The 19213-nt window shown below is 42.9% G+C and overlaps 1 protein-coding gene across 2 annotated transcripts in view; it reads left to right on the forward strand.

Moving 5' to 3' along the window:
* The window catches only part of setd3 (SET domain containing 3, actin histidine methyltransferase), a 29048-nt gene extending 12393 nt beyond the window's left edge, over nucleotides 1–16655 (forward strand). For both annotated transcript variants that reach the window (XM_038728212.1, XM_038728213.1), the window contains exons 7-13: nucleotides 4674–4732; nucleotides 7257–7371; nucleotides 7653–7727; nucleotides 8710–8876; nucleotides 10893–10978; nucleotides 12354–12514; nucleotides 12742–16655. In XM_038728212.1, the coding sequence (XP_038584140.1) occupies nucleotides 4674–4732; nucleotides 7257–7371; nucleotides 7653–7727; nucleotides 8710–8876; nucleotides 10893–10978; nucleotides 12354–12514; nucleotides 12742–13233 (1155 nt within the window). In that variant the 3' untranslated portion in view covers nucleotides 13234–16655. The remainder of the gene's footprint in view (nucleotides 1–4673; nucleotides 4733–7256; nucleotides 7372–7652; nucleotides 7728–8709; nucleotides 8877–10892; nucleotides 10979–12353; nucleotides 12515–12741) is intronic.
* The last annotated feature ends 2558 nt before the right edge of the window (nucleotides 16656–19213 follow it).

Genomic DNA, 19213 nt, shown 5'->3' on the forward strand with positions numbered 1-19213 from the left:
TGACAACGACTCTGTCACAAGGATGCTGGTCTCCAAACCAGGTTTTGACAAGAAAACACACGTGAAACAGGAAATGACACAAACCTGTTTGTTATTATAAAGTAGAGCTGGGCAATAAAACAATGATACTTATTGCAATAACCTCAATAACAATATAATACGTGTTCAATATATCGTCAGTAAATATTGCTTTAATTCATTTGAATAACGAACAAATTAGCTCTTAATTTTTCTATTAAAATATTTATTTTGTTGAAAAAAAGAGGCCTGGAAAAAAGATTTACTAATCATATTTGTTAAACGATAATAGTTTTGAATGTTCTACCTCAGACTTGTGAAGTGATCCACTGTTTGGCATCAAGTGTTTAACCATATAATTAACCATCTGGTTTCTTCAATTTTCACTCAAGAGTAAAAATCAGCCTTTAAACTTGAAAGAAATAATGCAGTGTTTCCCATACATTCATTTATTTGTGGCAGCCCGCCACAATATCAACGCTGACCGCCACAGATAGATTTTCAATTTTATTTTACTAAGCCTATTTAAAATCATACTTGATTGCAGAGCGCCGTAGCGCATTTGCGTAGCACTTCCTCTCACCCGTACCTCTCAAGCTCTCTCTCCCTCATGGAACACAGCTGCACAGATCTGTCCAACACAAAGCTGTCAATGTCGGAGACCCAGGTTACAAAAAGTTATCAGCCAGCATGCAAGGAGCCTAGCTACAAAGGAGAGCTAAGTTAATGTTAGAATGCAGCTGGATTTTCGAGGTTAGCACGCTGTATATAGCTGGTAGGGCTAAAGGACCATCAGGACACCTCGCCAACTGCCGTCTGATGTCCTCCTCTGTGATGAGGGCGGGGTCTGTCTGCTCAGGGGTAGGTAAGGTCCCTAACAATCTCTTGCACTCGTAGAAGCAGTTGTAGCTTTCAAAGTGGGCATAAAAGGTGCCTAAGGTCTGTGAGTGAGGGTATGTTGGATTTATTGTTGTCGCCTCTAAGTGCCCTCACCCTCTGAAAAGTCTGCTAGGTGCTCATATTGCTGAATTATTGTTAAAGTTTGTCTTTATAGGTTAGGCTGTCCTCATTTTAGGGCTGAATGATTTGGGGGGAAAATCTAATTGTGATTTTTCTGCCAGATATTGCAATTACGATTTCGATTTGAAAACGATTAATCGTTCAGCCCTACCTCATTTCATTTTTCACAGAGCGGTTTGCTTTGAGGGAAATCCAGTCCTTTCAGTGAAAAGCTGTTAAATGTGGGGAGTGATCCGTGGTTTTGAGTTGGGATACCTCTTTACTTTTCTGACTGGGGTGGGGGTTGTTATGCAAAACTTGATGAAAACTGCGAGTATGTTGACCCTGTCATTCAGATTACCATGAAAAATGCTCCAGTCAGTGTATGCAATGGTTGACGTTGTGTCTTCCGACCACTGGCTGTTTTCAATGACGTTTCAGTGCTTTGTTTGTCTTCCTGTACCCACAATACAATGTTGCGGTCCACGGAGCCTAGTAGTGGCTGTCCTCAGGCTGTGTAGACAACTGTGACGTTACCAAATGAATTCGGCAGCTATGGCGTTTTGTTTTATTCCCACTTACAAGTACAAAGTATCCTGTATATATTATGGTCAGCTCGCCTCTGACTAGCTTCCTCTCCATAGCATCAGTGGCCGAGGTTCATGGGTAACGATAGGCTGTAGTCTTTTAACGCACAACACACTGCTCATAAATCATTTTTCTGGTTCACACGTATCTGTGTTTAGGGGCATATGCGAGTGAAAATGTCACTCTGTAGAGCCCTGTGTGGCCTGGATAATGAGCAGACAGCCCTGCGCACAGAGACTAGAGTGTCGGACACAGCACACTTTTTTTGTCTAATTAAATTGCACATTTTAGCGGTTATGTAATCGCAAAGGGTCACCCTGCAATTGCGATAAGATTAATCTTACAGCCTTACTCGTGTGATCAGACATGACTTCTGACATAAACAAACATGGAGGCAGACTGTCATTCGTCAGCTGGTTGCACTTGTGTGCGCTGTTTTGCACAGGGGGAAGAAAAAAAAAAAGAATAAAACTGTGGATGAACTTCAGGCTGAGAAGAGGGAATCGGCACCAGATAAACACGTTGGTGACACTTCCCGGTCAGCTCGCTCTCATTGGCTGTTGCTGTTATCCTCTAGTGTGCGGCCAGCATAAGAAAGACACGATGTGATGTGAACCTATGGTAATGTTAAATTATCCAGGAAACTCCTGGTGGTCTGTGTTGAGGAACAGTGAGAAAATATCATGATGTAAAGTTTGAAAAGAGAATTTGGAGTGGTAGTAAAACAGAGAATATGTATGCCAGCTTAGTGGTAGTTCCAAATAACAGAACAACCAACCAACCACACCGCCTTCACCCCAGCACAGTAGTGAGGAAGAAGTCTTTCACATCAGGAATCACCATGTCAACATGTGGGACACTTCCTGTAATCTGTCCTCGACCTCAGTCCCCCCCCCCCCCCCAAGCTCTTACCTCACCCTCCTCTGGTAGGAGAGAGGCAAACAGAGCAAAGATAATTGTTTCTGGTTCTCTGTGTAAGATAGAAGCCTGGTCACTTTGTTGAACTTGACAAGCATGATCCTCCACACTCACCTGTAGGGATGAATCAGTGTCACCTCTGTATATTCACACACACACACACACACACACACACACACACACACACACACACACACACAGAGCAGCTATTCACCTCACGAGGTTGAAATTTGATGTGACCAGCCTGTTTTACCCTGAGGTGGGTGGGGGGGTGTGCGAGTGAAGGAGCAGAGGTGTTAAATGGTGGTAGGGTTTCAGTTCTCACTGATCTTGATCATCATGAAAACAAGCTTGATGCTGCACCGGAGTTGTAGTAGTAGCCATGAAAACTATTGCTTGTTTGCCAAAAAGCAACGCAGAGATGAGCTATTTTGTTGTTGTTGTTGTTGTTAGAAACTCAAACATGAATAAGAAACTGCAGGAAAAACTTGAATCCCATGAGAAGAATACTGTGAACGCGGCTTTTATTGTCGTTGTTCAGCAGCGGATTACTTTTTCATCTCAAATATCATAGCTTTCTCACACTTTCAATGGCCGCAGCTCCCAACTATAAGTGCAACAAATTGTGAACACAACATATCATCAGCTGATTAAGTTTATATAGTGAAGGAGTTAGCAGACAGTTGCTTATTTACACATCCATCTGATACAGAGGGACATTAGCATTCACTTTCTTTCCAAATGTAACATGACCCCATCGATATCAAATTTATGTCTATGTGGTAAATACAGATCTGGAGTCAGGACATGGTAAGCTTAGCTTAGCACAAGGACTGGAAGCGGGAAAACAGCTAGCCTGACTCTGTTGAGCACAGAAGTGCTAGGTGGATGGATTTGTCAAGAAATAATTCCTAAAATCACAAATGATCAGTTTTACATTCAATCTATGCACAGATCAAACAAACAAGATATATTTTATTAATTAGTGATGTGCTCTTTAGAGGTGTTGGTAAAATCACATTTTGCTAAGCTAAGCGCCGTGTGCTCACTTCAACTCTGCACGTGACACGCAGACACGAGTGGTACCAATCTGTTTTCACTGGGCACCGTCTGTTTGTTCAAGCTTGGGGACGATTCATGATTTTTGTCTATTTTTTTTTTCTTTTTTTTTTCTTTTCTTTTACAAAATATGATTGAAACATGTCGTGCAGACACTTTTCCTCTCGTAAATGTGACCGTTAAATTTGCTAGCCAGAGCCAGAGTCACGGCAGTCCCATAAAATGTAGCAGGCGCTAAGACGGCTAATACAGCCAGCTATCATTTATGTAACCCTTGAACTGAAAAGAAACTTGTGTGTGTGTGTGTGTGTGTGTGTGTGTATATAGTAATAACTTGATTTCCATTTTCAGTTTGCCCGGACCTCCATCTAACTCTCAGCAACAAAACTATTCCTTTATTCTAAAGCTGCAGACTCAGCTGGATGGTCCTGTGGGGGCCAAGCTGACTAACAGGCTATTAGCGTATCAAAATGATAATAAATGACATCAGTCATCAATCAGTTCCTCTTTATGCGCTTATAGCTGACTTACAGCGAATACTCTTCCTCATAGGCTCACATTGGTTCTTTCTCTCTTCTTCTACTCTTTCTTATTTAGTTCTCACTCTTTGCCCCCTCCTTCCATTTCCCTCTGTCTCCTCCTTTTCTTCATTATGTGTTCCTCTCTGCTGCTTAAGCTCAGGAGTGTTTGCCAGTGGCTCGGGTTAGGTGGCGGCTGTGGCTTTAAATGGAGAAACCGTGGCATCGACGGACACACACTCTCCAACACACGCCCGGTTTCAGGGCCCAACCTGATGAGGCAGATTTATGACGGCTGCTGGCTACAACAAATTAAGTTGACAGTGATGTATGTGGGGGGGCGAGTGTCACACTGCACCAACCGACCACACGCGCACACACAGATGCGCGCCCCAGCGGTGGCCCCCTACTCCCAGTCCTTCTCGTTAGGCGTCCCTGTCAGGCAGCCCCCCTCCAGCATACCTGCATAATGAAATTCCTCAGAATTCTGATTTGTGTTTTTTTTTTTTTTTTCTCCCCCCCTCTTCTTTCTCCCGTTTTTCCTCTCGTCCATCTTCTTCCCTCCATCCCCAGACTCATCCTGCCGCCAGCAAACTGCCCCTGAAGGACAGCTTCACATTTGATGACTACAGGTCAGTGTGTGTGTGTGTGTGTGTGTGTGTGTGCGCAGAGTGGGCCTGTTTTTAGATTGTTAGCATCATCCTCTACCTGTTTATGCAAGCTGTTTCTATAAACTGGAGCAAATGCAAAAGAATTATTCTGGTTTATCCTTTATATTCATAGGTTTGGCCACCGTTCCTATTGAGAATGGTAACATTGCACTGAGATCAGAGAACACGGAAACGTTGCTAAAAAAGAAGTCAGACAAAAAAAAAACAGCGTTCAGGCAATCAGACAGGTTGGAAGCAAACCTGAGAAACTGAAGGCAAACAGTAAAATTGAATGTCTGTTCTAAACATCCATCAGAATTTACATTTGGGCCGATTAGTTAAACTTGGATTTACTGTATTTGTGTGCTCACAGTTTTCCTGTGCAATAAGGGATTATTACCTACATATCTTCCAGATCAGGGCTATGAGTAGGAATGAGCATCTCTGTCAATCTCACAATTTGATTTTAAGTCCTGCTGTTTCAGAATTCACTAAGCATAGCAGGGCACACAGTCTTCCAGCTCTTACTACAAGGCAGCGTGTGCTAAACCGTTCATATTGCAGTGTGAAACGTACCTGGACAAAATGATTGAGCTCTTGTGGTTGCAGGTGTATAGCTGTCTTTTAGATATTGAACCTTCTTTCGGGAGACGGTGTTCTTTGTATGAAATGTTCATGTCTGACAAATGTTTCACCACTGCAGCTGTATTTTTTTTGTGTCTTATAAGCCATGTGAGCATGTGCATGACACGAGAAATGATATTACAATTCCACTAGGGTGCGTTTGATGGAGGAGACTGTCCGACTGAACAAACATGTACACAGCCGTTTTGTTTGTAAAGGTAACTGCAGTCACTGGGAAAACACGTTGCAGGCAGAAGATGTGGACTCTTCAGTAGAGAGAGCAGTTGGTCTACATGTGCCCTGCTGTGCTGGTTCTGTGTGCCCAGCCCTCTGTTGCTACACTAGTACCAGGGAAACCCATCATTATCCACAACACTGTACAGGTGCAGGTCTTTGGAAATGAAATCATCTCTGGCTTTTTATGTTTGTAGTATTCCCTAAATACAGTGTATTCACAGCAACGTCACTTTGTCCACATTTTGTTTTGTTACAGCCTTATTCCAAAATGGATGAAATTCATGCCTTTCCAAAAAATTCTACTAACCCCATAATGACAACATGAAAGACTTGAAATCTTTGCAAATTTATCAAATTAAAAAAACAAAAAAAAAGGGTGCATCCTGTTTCCTGTGATCATCCTTGAGATGTTTCTACAACTTGATTGGAGTCCACCAGTGGTAAATTCAGTTGATTGGACACGATTTGGAAAGGCACAGAGCTGGCAGGTACTGGGAGACTAGTCAGGATCGAGGGAAAGATGAAATGCAGCAACGTACAGAGACATCCGTGATTTTAAAAACCCGCTCCAGAGCGCTGTGGACCTCAGACTGGGGCGAAGGTTCATCTTCCAACAGGACAGTGACCCTAAGCACACAGCCAAGGTAACAAAGGAGTGGCTACAGGACAACTCTCTGAATGTCCAGCCAGAGCTCTGAAAATGGCTGTGCACTGACGCTCCCCACCCAGCCTGATGGAGCTCGAGAGGTCCTGCAAAGAAGAATGGGAGAAATTACTTATGTAAATGTGCTTTTTCAGATTTTTATTTTTAATATATTTGCAAAGATTTCAAACAAATCTCTCACATTGTCATTATGGGGAATTTTGAGGAAAATAATGAATTTCACTCATTATGTGTGTGAAAAATGTGAAGCGCTGTACTTCACCTTCATTTTGCAGCGCTTGCATATTTCCTCCCTTTTGACATGATGGATCTAAAATGAGCCCCCCGTTCATTGAAGAAGTCGTCTAGATGACTGCAGGTGCGTTCCCACCTTTTCTGTCCGTCGACATAGTGGGAAAATATAAGTTCCAGTCATTTGTAATAATTTGTATGTTACAAAGAGTACAGTCTAGACCTGCTCTATATGACCATGAGATCATTCTGTTATGAATTGGCAGTATAAAAAAATTTAATAGAATAATCAAATATCCAACGTGTGATTGACTTCAGAATTTTTATCCTTCAGTGATGGTTTCCCCCACTCCTAGTTTAGACAGCTGTCGGCGTGTTAACAGCCTTCACATGTTCGTCTGGCTGATTGTGTTCTTGGTCCATCTGACTTGATCGTAGCAACAACTGTGTTGTCAGATTCCACCAACTAACTTGGTGCGTGCAGTGTTACCAGTAACGGCCAAATCCACGAAACGCAACACAAGTAGTGATGAACAGGAGTTATCTATGAAGCTACGTTATCGCATGTTAAAGTAGAAAAAGTGGGCCGCTGATGATTTATTCCTTCTATCTGTCCTCCTTCCTTTGCTCTCTCCAGTAGTGTTAGATTTGATGAGCTTCCTTCTCCTTCATGAAGCAAGAGCTGCTGTTGTCCAGGATGTAAATTAACTTCCCTGTAACAAGCAGTGATTGGTTGATTCTTTGTGACAGGTGGGCGGTGTCCTCTGTGATGACCCGTCAGAACCAGATCCCTACTGAGGACGGCAGTCGGGTCACTCTGGCCCTCATCCCCCTCTGGGACATGTGTAACCACACAAATGGACTGGTACAGTCTTTCTCACTAACTCACTCACTCACTCGCGCACACACACACACACACACGCACACACACACAGACAGTACATTATTGTAAACTGATGAAGAAATGTTTTTGACTTCTGCCATCGTTGGACACAATTAGAATTACATATTCCAGGAGTTCATGCTTTCAGTATCATCAAGTGGGAAAACATTGCCTTCACAAATAAAAACATACACATACAATCCTGCATGGCCAGAAAGATTTATTTATTGAGCTCTTGTAAGGGTGGAATTGTCGATCTGCAGATCACCACCGGCTACAACCTGGAGGATGATCGCTGTGAATGTGTGGCACTGCAGGACTACAAGGAGAACGACCAGGTGAAGAGGCCTGCACTCTCCTACTACTCACACTTTGGTCCTTATTGTCTGTTTTGCTTCCCTCTGTTTGCAAACGCTCACAGCTCAATGCTAGTACGGTCATCAGAAAGTGACTTTCTGTGCTTAGAAATGGAAGATGGATTCATCATAATTTTCAGATTTACATATAATGCATCTGTAGTTTTGCCATGAAGATTGTTTTACTCTTCAGTCAGAAGTCACACCTGTTCCCCCTGACTTATTGATCTACTTCCTGTTTACATTATGAGATACAAGGTGAGACATTTGCTGTGACACTAGTTCTTTTGTTAGCTATGAGAAAATGTGAGAGACCACACAGCTGCCCTCGTGGCCTCCATACCCAGAAAGCCTTGCGATCTGAGGAAGCCCTTTGAAAGGAATTGGATTGAATCAGAGCTCTTCTATGCTAATATAGAGAATTTTGAGATATTTAATTAGGAAGTTAAATTCAGTTTCAAGGCATTAGATTAAATTTCACTCTTTGAAATATAATTTCAAATTTGTCTTACAATATTCGGTTTGAATATTTCAAATTCAGAACGGTTAACTTCAGATGCATTTTGTGCTACCACAAAAAACACTTGATGCTGAGAAGAACAAGGGGTTAAATTAGAGTTAAGCAGAGTAGCATCCCCTCTGCAGATAAAAGGATTTAAAATATATTTATGTTTGCATTGTTACAAACGTTAAAATGTCCACGTCAGTAGTGTCACTAGTGTTGCTAGCGGGATTGCCGAAAATTCAACAGAAAAACCGGTGGACCTAGCCAATCACAGCACAGTAGGAGGGATAACGCACCCAATTTCCTGTTGCACTGTGGTGTAATGCAGGCAAAGAATGCGAGGAATAAAATAAGACTGAGGTTTGTGGCTGAGAGGGTTAAAATGTTGTGTATTAAAAGGCTGCCATCCAGACAGGTGATGATAACACTGTTTACGCTGCTGATTTCTTCTCCCTGTAGATCTACATCTTCTATGGCACGAGATCCAACGCTGAGTTTGTCATCCACAACGGCTTCTTCTTCCAAGACAACGCCCATGACCGAGTAAAGATCAAGCTGGGCGTCAGTAAGAGCGAGCGCCTCTACGCCATGAAGGCCGAAGTGCTGGCACGAGCTGGCATCCCAGCGTATGTTTACAAGCTTTTTACTCTCCAGTCCAAGGACAAACATTGCTCTTCTTTTCTCTTCTCAAACACACTGTCTGCTCTCGTAAATGACTGAATCTGTGAGCTCGGTGCATTTTACTCCAAAGCTTTTAATATGGGTCAAAGAGAGCTTCAGGTTCACGTCTAACTCCGTCAACCTTTTTATAGAACCACGGTGCACTTTTGTCTTCCAACAGTAGCTATTTCAACCAATTAGGCCCCCCTTTGGCGTAATTGAAACACATAATATAAATGTTGCAGCAGGTTTCTTTTCTTCTCTCCCACCCCACCACGTATCAATTTACCATCCGCCCCAACACTTTCATCACCAAGAAGCTTAATCATTTTATCATTAGCCCCTTAATTTTATGCAGCATTCTCTGCTCGGCATTTTTAATCAGACGCCTTTTAATCTCTTATTGATGACAGTCTAAATCTCAACAGTGGAAATTAAATGAAACAATCCCTGTTGTTGCCGGGGTGCTCCATTAAACTGACAGATATGCTCGTAGATCATTTTCAAAGGAAGCGGGCCTCGCCGAGATATTGAGCGGCTGCTATCATCAGACTCTTTTTACAACGTGGAATTTACTCCTTTTGCCTCTACTTTAGTCGTTTAACAGTCTGATAAGTGGAATTAAGTGAGCACATTGGACTATTCATTTACAAGTTTGTAATTAGCTCTTCTTCCGAAGTCTGCAAAACCTTTAAACACGCAGGGCATTAGAGTACAGCATTTTCTACCCAGAGTTAACTTTCCTGGGCTGGTTTGCTGGAGCAGTGGACAGAGGGTTAATTCAATAGGAAGAGCAGGGAGACGGCTGTAATGCGTTTGTGCGGTTGTAATAATGTCGACCCTGTGCTACCGATCGCCACATCGATCACTTTGCTGAAATAGGGGGGTGGGGAATATTGTCCTCTCCCAAATTACCTCGGTGTGTAATGTTATGATGTGGAATGGATTCTGCTGAGTCCTGGATCTCACTTGTTTCATATCTTTTCTGTGGCGCTGCTGGCTTTCACCATCCTGAGAAATACCTCAAACAGCAAATTAATATTGTGTTTAGAGAGACACAAGAAAGACAAGAATTAGATTTGATACAGTCGGACGACATGCAGGCAGAGGTGGTGTCCTCGGCCGTACATTCAAAGCTAGTTTTGTGAAAATCAAGCTTTTTTTGTGTGTAAAAGCTCAATATTTCAGATTTGTTGATCCCTGCAACCCAAAGCTAGCCTGGCTCTCTTCAAAGTTAAAAGGTACACCTACCAACAACTCTAATGCTCGCTACTGAACAGTTTATTAGTACTCCCAGCATTTACGTGTACTGTCTCCAGGTTGCCAGCTTCAGTCTGTTAGCTTTTTACACTGTGCGTCCCGTTCATACACAGATGGCAGAGGCTAAGGTGCCGACTGCTAATCAGAAACAGAAAGTAACATTCACACATCGACAGCGCAGCCATCAGGGGCTATTTGGGGTTCGGTATCTTGCCCAAGGGCACTCCCACATGCAAACTGGAGAAACGGAAGATCGAGCCGCCAGTCTGCCGATTATTGGCCGACCTCCTTAGCAACAGCCGCCCCCTGGGTAGGAAGGCGCTGTTACTCCAGGAAGCTGCATACAGTCACTGCACCCGGCTGTTGCTCATCAAGAAGTAGTTCCTGCGTGTGGGCACATTTTTCATCTTTTGACAGAGCCAGTCTAGCTGTTTCCCGCTGTGCCCAGTCTGTAAGCTAAGCTAGGCTAACCACCTCCTGAGTCCAGCTGTACTGAAAACAGACATGAGGCAGCGATTAATCTTCTCATCTCACCAAAATGTTTTTATAGCTATTTCGTCAACATCTGTCTGCAGTTTAGTGCTGCTGTCACTACAGGCTTATTGTGCTATATGAATAGTCTATTTGTGTGTGAAATATGTCAACAATGTACATGCTCAGATTTTCTTTTGTCGTGTGTGTGTGTGTGTGTGTGTGTGTTTTGTGTGTGTGTGTGTTTTCAGGTCCTGTATCTTCGCTTTGCACTGTAATGAACCCCCCATTTCAGCCCAGCTTCTAGCCTTCCTCAGAGTGTTCTGCATGACAGAGGGTAAGCCACTGAAAGATACCCCAACACACACACACACACACACAAACGGTGTGGACCCTCGACACCACAAACCCGGTGGCACACACATCGCATCAACACATCAGTTTCCGACGCTCCTCCGAGACCGGCGTCAAGCGACTGCTTCCTTCGCACTTCAGCGGTGAGGAAGAGACGGAGAGGAGGTGGAGGCAGAGGGGAAAGGGAGGGGAAGAGCAAGGCCTGTCCATTCCTGGGCTGGTTAATTGATCAAGGCAGGCCACCAGATGTGTGGAAGGAGCAATCCACCAGGATTTGCAATATTCATCGGCATGTATGCGGAATAGCACCGGTGTCATAAATCCCCAACCACACAAGCCACATCCTCCTCTGTCACAGGACTCCTCTTCAGGACCCTGTTTGATATATTATTCACATTTTTTGCTGCATGTTAATTTTTAAATGGCCCCAACGCCTTTGGATTTGTGCGACACTGTGTGTGTGTGCGGGGAGGGGGGTGGGGTGTATAGCATCTCTTGCGTGTGTGTCAAAAATTCTTAACAGATGTGACATGATGGAATGATGTGCGCACACAACCATGTGCAGTTCCCCTCTTTCACCTTCCCATTTAACCATGTAAAGTTGATCTTCACCAAAATTATGTTCAGGATATAACCAGACAGTGTTGGAAGTTTAAAGGTGCTATGTGTAAGATTTGGCCAATTGTTTAGTTTGAAACATTAAAAAAAAATGAACTAACATGATCAGCAAAATGCAAAGAAGTACCAGTCAGACGTGTACGCATTGCAAGTTTCCAGCCCTGTTTTGTACGTACGCACCATTTATAAATGAGATTGGTGGAAGTTAATTCAGTGAGTCTGATGTGAAAATCTACACGCTGTCGCTGCCTCTCTGATGGTCGACCTCTCTTGCCCTCCTCTCCCACTTGATGTCTTTCCTGTCCTCGCCTGAACCCGCTGTGTCTTCATCATCCCCGGAGTCAGAGTACTGTTGGCCGCTGCTGTACATCACCACAGGGCTGTATTCCCTGTCATCAAACTGACCTCGGAGGCTGTGTTCAGTCCGGCCGGGACCACCGGGAGGCTGCTGAACCCGGTTCTGTTGCCCGCTCGTACAGCTCCAGTTCTGGTGCCCTTTCCAGACTCGGTCACCTAATAGGACCGCCAAGTTAGCTGTATGGCTAACTGAGCTAACTAGCAGTGGCAGCTAGCAGCAATTATGACCTGATACATTAAAGAACTCATAGCACCTTATTACGTCTCTGTAGTTTATATTACAAACAGTACAGTCTAGACCTGCTCCATATGTAAAGGGCTATGAGGTCTTGCAGTGGCTTTGGTTTCTTTTGAAGAGATGCTAACATTTAGTTTAATTTCAGAGGAGCTGAAGGACTACCTGCTCGGAGACCGTGCCATCAATAAGATCTTCACCTTAGGCAACAGCGAGTTCCCGGTCAGCTGGGAGAACGAGATCAAGTTGTGGACTTTCCTCGAGACCCGAGCTGCTCTGTTGCTCAAGACCTACAAGACCACCTCAGAGGTCAGTCGTCCGGAATTTAAGTTATGTTGTAAGTTATAATGTGGGTGTCTGATTGCAGAGGGTGACAGAGGTTAAGTATGGCAAAAACAACGTACGCGGGGTCGCCAGGAGTTTTTATACCTCCTCCGAATAGCCACAGTCCCTTTTCTTATGACCTGTTGTCATGTTTGCCTCCCTCTTTCTTCTCTTTTTCTTCACCTCTTAACTCCTGGCCTGGACTCTTCTAGGAGGACCGCTCCATGCTTGAGAAACCTGATCTATCTCTCCATTCTCGCCTGGCGATCCAGCTCCGCCTGGCCGAGAAGCAGATCCTGGAGAAGGCGTCGGCCAGCGGACGGGCCAAACGTCTGCACTTTGAGAAAAAGCTAGAGGAGGGCGCTCCGCTGCCTCGCTACGAGGAGAGCGATATCGCTTTGCTGGAGAACACTGATGCAGATGCAAAGCTTCCTATTATCCTGCGCAAGCTAGAGGAGGTGCAAGAAAGCCAAGAGATCCAGGTGGATGAGCACAGTCTCCTACTGAACGGGGAGAAGGCTGTGTATGGGATAGATATGGAGGCTAACGGAGAGCCAGTGCAGGAGGAGACTCGGGAGAAGGTCAGCAAAGATGTGCATTCAGCTTTGGACTCGAATGAAAGTTCAAGCAAGAAGGGCCAAAGGGAAGTGGCCAACCTAAGTGCCAGTCGAACTGAAGATAATCCCAAAGAGAACAGTGAATGAGTAAACTTACTGCCACAGCCCATGCTATTTATTTATTTTTGTGTCTCTTAAATGACTCAGAAATATAGAAGCTGAAAAAATTTTAATTCAAAGTCGCAGAACTTTTCCGACTGTATGTTCATCCAGCGTGGCTTTTCTTAGTTGTCCGCTGCTGAACTTGTTTAAAAAATACTGCCGGCGTGTCCCTCAGCCCTCTGCGCAGAACAGGATTTGATTTAAAATTTGCTTTTGTTTTACGTTGTAAGTTTCAAACCTACGTTTACATTCAAACATTTCGAGGCCTACAGCATAGGAAGAAAGCAGGGGTGGGGGGGCACAAACTGGTTCCAGCAAGTTATTAGGTGAATGTTATTTCCACAAAGCCAAAATCTCTCTAATCTCGTGAATTGGTTGTTTTATTACGGCAGTTTGTCTCCATATATGTCCAGTATGTTTTGAGTTGACAATCGTATTCTCTAGTGCATTTCGTGGTGTGCTACTGAGTCAAGGCCATCTACTCCCTTTTTTTCTGGTTAAAATCACTTTGAGCAAAATAACTGAAGGAAAACATAGAACGGTGAATGGTACCTGTTATGTTTCAGTATGACAGGCCAAAATGGAAGATGGTTTTTGCTTTTTCAGTAAAAAACGTTATTTTTACCATCAAATTCCCATCATTACATAGCTTCAGCCCTCACTAAGAAACAAAGAATTTTAGTTTTATTTTGTTTTAAAATGTATCTTTGTGAATGTACTGCAGTGATTCTCTGCAGATGCCAACAAAAGGGAGTGATGAGTGAGCAGCGCTGACTGTTGTTGCCCTTGAGAAAGCCATATACAGCACTGAGGACGATGGCGGTTCATGTGAGGTCTCCTGTTGGAAGCTTTTTGCTCGTCTGCCTTAAAATGAGGCGATTTCAACATGACGCTTATTGTATGAAAAACACAGAAGCACTGTCAGCAGGTTCTTGCTCTCCTTAGTTTGTGTTAACTGTAGGGGTGGCCCCAACTACTCCGACTCTTTTGCACTGATACAAAGCCAATACTGACTGAATCACTGACAGTCGATGCATCGTGGAGGGGAAAACGTGCAGCTTTCTTATCAGTTAGAACATTTAACCTTTTCATAAGTGCGTAGTCATGGGTACTCCCAGTTTCACCCATTGTGTCACCTCGTTATCTCACCCACTAACTACTATGTGCTTCAGCTCTTCTACAGTAACGCAGCGACACAGTGTTGTTTATAGTGCTACTGTACGTGGCTCATTTTTACATAAACATGATTGATATACTTGGATGAAATAAAGTCAAGCTCAACCTACTATTTTTATCGGAGGTTTCCACCACAATTCACAGGGTCTTCATCAGTGCCCTCACATAGTACGTAGTACGGTACCCTGGTCGGACGATAACAAGTGGCCGTATAGGCTGTCTCCCTAACAATCGGAATCACGAAAACCAGAGTCCACTCGCATTGCGTCAGTCGAATCAGATTGTTTTCCTAACATGACCTCACTACAAAAGTAATGGAACAAGGGATATGGAGAAGGTCGACGGCAGTCAGTGAAGTCGGCTAAACTACTTCTGAACCAGACGCTCCCCTTGCTGCCCCCCCAGTGTGAATCAATCTTCAGCTGACAGTGGCATCAGCAGCCAGTCAGGAGAGGGGACTATAACTGAAATTTGAGCGTGACACACTTATTATGTCTCTGACTGTGTCCATCACAGATGACCAACAAAGGCATTCGAACATGAGCCTTACAGGCAGAACATGAGACTCGTGTAGGCTGTTGGAGGAGTTTAGTGTGGTGTGCCTGGACTGTAACTACAAGCCATACATTATATATTTAGGGAAGGTGTATAGGTGAAAAACAGCAGTAATAATAAGTGTGGGTTTGTATATATAAAGCCAAATATATGTGTAGACAAAGCATAAACCAAATGATTGTACTGAGGCCGAACACACAGCCAACTGTTTCCATGTGATCGAAGTACCGTAGTTACTATAGTGTGAGGAAATGCCATTTACTGATGAAGACTGTGAGATGTGGTTGAAAGCCTCCCAAACACACTATTAAGTGTACCTTCAGTTAAGACTTTTTTTAAGTAAAGTTAAGTAAGTACTGTTCCAAAAGTACAGAACGCTCTCGATGGATCCATCAGTTTCCCAGAGCTCAAGGTAACGAAGGTAAGAAATTGCGTTTTTTTCCGACCAACAAGCCAAATCCACTTCATCTTACTCTCATTAAAGAGTAACAAAACCAGAAAATATTTATAGGCTTCCAGTCTTTCCACCATTCTTTGATTCAAAAATGACTTAAACAATATATTGCTTATCAAAATAGTTGACGATTCATTTTATGTCGACCGACTAATCAATAAATCAACCAGTTGTCTTTAGGCTACACAAAGTGAGAACTTTGGTTTTAGGGGGAGTCATGTGCTGAAACTAGCCTATCCTTGCTATATGCTAATGAGGCTAATCACCTCCCGGTTCCAGCTCTGCACCTAACACAGACATAAGAGTTATTGATCTTCTCATCTAGTTCCCAGTAAGAAAGTGAAAAAGCATATTTACCATAAAGTTGAACACTTTCTTTAAAGTTACAGAGACCTGTTAATAGTTCTGTTAAAAGTGGTTTCCACATTCTTTGACTAATCGAAATAAAGTTTTATAACCTGGTCTCCTCTACTTGATATGGAAATAAGTGTTTGCTAACATCGATGATTAGCACCACTGGTTTGATTACACTTTTTCCTATAGAAACAGATGTAAGTACCTCCTGTGACTGTCAGTGAACCTCGGCTTTGGCTTGGTGATAGTTAGAATAGATAGATAGTTGGTTAGAATCGACCAGCTAAAATGTAAGTTGGGCTCACTCCTAGTTAACCCGTAAAGTTAGGATTAAACTAACCTTGCCATGTTGTCAGCTGACGGTCGTGTGAAAGGCAATGAATTCTCACTGCCGCTGTGTTCTCCCTTCAAGTGGTACGACCAAATCTAGGTGTTCTCCTTAGGTCAGATGTTTATGGCCACTTTGTACCACATGATGCTCATGTTTTGTATCACGTTTGATGTGTCACGGTCATTCTGTGGTTTGAGCACTTTTCCATCACAAATCTGTATTTTTTATGCAATCATGTACTTTTACCAACCTTACTGGTAACATTCAGTCTGTTTGCTGCTTTTCTAAAGACCTCTGTACCATAGCGCGCGTGTGTGTGTGTGTGTGAGAGTGTGAGGGAGAGCTCCTAGCTTTAACCTTAGACTCAACAACTCCTGACCAGGTACGTTGCTATCCAGTTGAACCGGACTCCTCACATTTCACCATATGCAGTAGTTGTGGGTTTCTCTGTGTAAAACCAACCCTGGACTGTACAGTCAAAGCTAGAGTTGATAAGGCAACTTGTCCTGAAGAGATTAAACTTCATCTCATTTCTCACCTCTTGTGTGTAGTGTTGTTTTTCAGCTGTCTATCTTTGGATCAAGCCATCTCCTCCTCCAGAGACACGAGGTCACCATCCGTCTATTATTCATTTCCCTTCTCCTTTTGTTCGGGGGGAAAAGGTTTATTTAATGTCTTTTCCCCTTCTTTGCCCCCCTCGGCCCTATTACCAATTTATAAAAGAAACATTATCTTGCATCATTTAATTCAGGGCAATTAAATTTTGAAATCCCACATTCATAATTCATGGGTGTCTAAGATAAAACCCCTTTAATCCTTGAATATATTATTATAATGGGCATTGGGCTGGGCAGCGGAGTGCGAGGCATGTCCAGTGTTGTTAGTACTCACTGTGTCAGTGCTAGGAGCAGGACTGGGACCAGCACTCCCAAGTAATCCTGTCCCATGAATTATAAACTGCCATCCACATTAATATACAATGGCAGCAGCCAAGGCCGGAACAGCACCATTGTCATGCAAGTGTTTACTAGTGTCATGCCGGTGAAGTGGGGGGTGTGGGGTGGGTGTTAACGTCAAGCCATTAGCATTTTAGGAACGTGAGCGTATATCTGAAGGAAAAACAAGTGCATTGTTATCACACACACTGCTAGTTCACTGAATTAAGACTGATGCTCGTTTCTTATTAAGTGACCTCGACGTTCCAAACCTAGTTTGCCAAAGCAGGCAGATATTCTTTGCTGATTTGGTTACACTTTTGCCAAGAAATACAGCATATAATCTAATACAAACGAGTGTTTGGGTCATTGTTTTTTCTAAAAACATTCAGTTATCTAAGTCACATTACAAAATGAAGTGGTAATATGTTGAAAAAAAGTTTAAATATTACAGTTTTATAAGAAAAAGTTGCAATAATGTAGAAATAATCGATCTGTTTGAAAAAGATTAATTTAGAATGAAATCTAAGTGCTGTTATGATTAGATTACGTGCGTCAAACTGCGTCAACAACAAACTTGAATTTTGGAAGGAAATTAAGTCATTTTTGCTTTGATTCAATTCAACGCAATCCTCATGGCCCATCTAAAACCATACACTCTGCATAGCTGTAGTGCATATAAGAGCAGAATACCACTGTTTTATATTGAGATGCTGGTTAGGTCTACCTGTGCTTCATTACATAACACCATTATGAACATCCATCCTGTGGAGGTCAGTCAAAAGTGCTATGTTAATGTTAGTTTTTCTCCCAAAGCCTTTGACATAACAGAAGCTCGTTGTTTGCTAGAGTTTGCGTGCTCATTTTAGGAGGAGAAACGGGTCGCTTCAGTCCACTGGAAGCAAATCTGAAGGTATTTCATGCGTTCTCCAAATTAGATCAGTTTTAACAAATAATAATAGAAATAATAGACCAATTTTTCTGTTTAGCATTTTGTAGGAGACGTAGCGGACACCACAAGACCCTTGGACCCACATTTGTCATTTGAACCTTGTGTTTGGACATTATAAAACAGACTGAGAGCCTCTATTAAAGCTAGAATGATAAAACCACTGAGGAAGAAATAGGTACTTTACTTGAATCTCTCACACCAATCTGCACTCCTTAAAAGAAACCTGCAGTGAGCACAGTCCTAACTGTAACCACACGGACTGTCACTACTGTACTTAAGTGCTCTGTTTCAGTTCTCAAGATGACTGTGGTTTAGTATGTAGCACTAGACAGGCCCAGCTGTCCACAAATAGGAAGTGTCAGCATAAAGGTTAACAGACCTTTGCAACATGCTTGCTTCAGAATGGCCCATGTGGTTAAAACCTCAGCTGATGCAAAGAACTGTACTTACACAGAGGAGACAGTCACTATAGCTGCATATAGCACAACTGCTACAGTTGGTGATATTGTTCTGCTCGTATTTAGCTTTTCAGTTGACAGCTGCCTGGCCTTTTCCTCAGACCCCGAAGTATGATGTCCTTAGATAGCCTGGCAGACCCAATCATTCTCCATCTCTAGAGTGATGTAGTATAGAGAACCTAAGTCACTCACTTCCGCTCCCAGCTCATGGGACCTTATTTCGGAAAAAATAAGTACGGTAGTCAATGGCGAGAGATAACTTATTTTTTTATCCCCTTAGAATTTAGCCTTGAATTACACATATGATGTTGGTCAATTTAAAATATAATTTTGCAAGTCAAGAAAGTCGCAGTTTGTCGTAAAACAGTAAAGTTACATGTCGTTTTGGGTGAAATCCGTTCACTGAGCTACATCTCTCGTCTCGCACAATATACGTCACCAACATGTTAGCGTGGTAATGCTAACTAACGTTCGTTGCTTGGTTGCTACTAGCTAGATAACTTAGCTGTGTTCCACGCAGAAATAAATCTCACCTGATGTGTTTAATCCAACGACTCTCAGTCCTTTTACCACATCATCCTCTCATGTAAGTTTTTTGACGTTAGCTTCAGAAACGTTAGCTTCAGTCACTGAGAGAGACAGTTACGACGTCACATACACGACTTTTGGGTTTGTGGTCTTTATAATTATGTATTTTCACAGTCTTATACCTGAACAGTTTTACATCAAACTGCGACTTTCTTGACTTTA

Source organism: Micropterus salmoides, unplaced genomic scaffold (assembly GCF_014851395.1).
Source record: "Micropterus salmoides isolate LMB-PRFRI ecotype aquatic unplaced genomic scaffold, ASM1485139v1 Ms_hic_scaffold_19, whole genome shotgun sequence".
In the NCBI taxonomy this organism is placed as follows: Eukaryota; Metazoa; Chordata; class Actinopteri; order Centrarchiformes; family Centrarchidae; genus Micropterus; species Micropterus salmoides.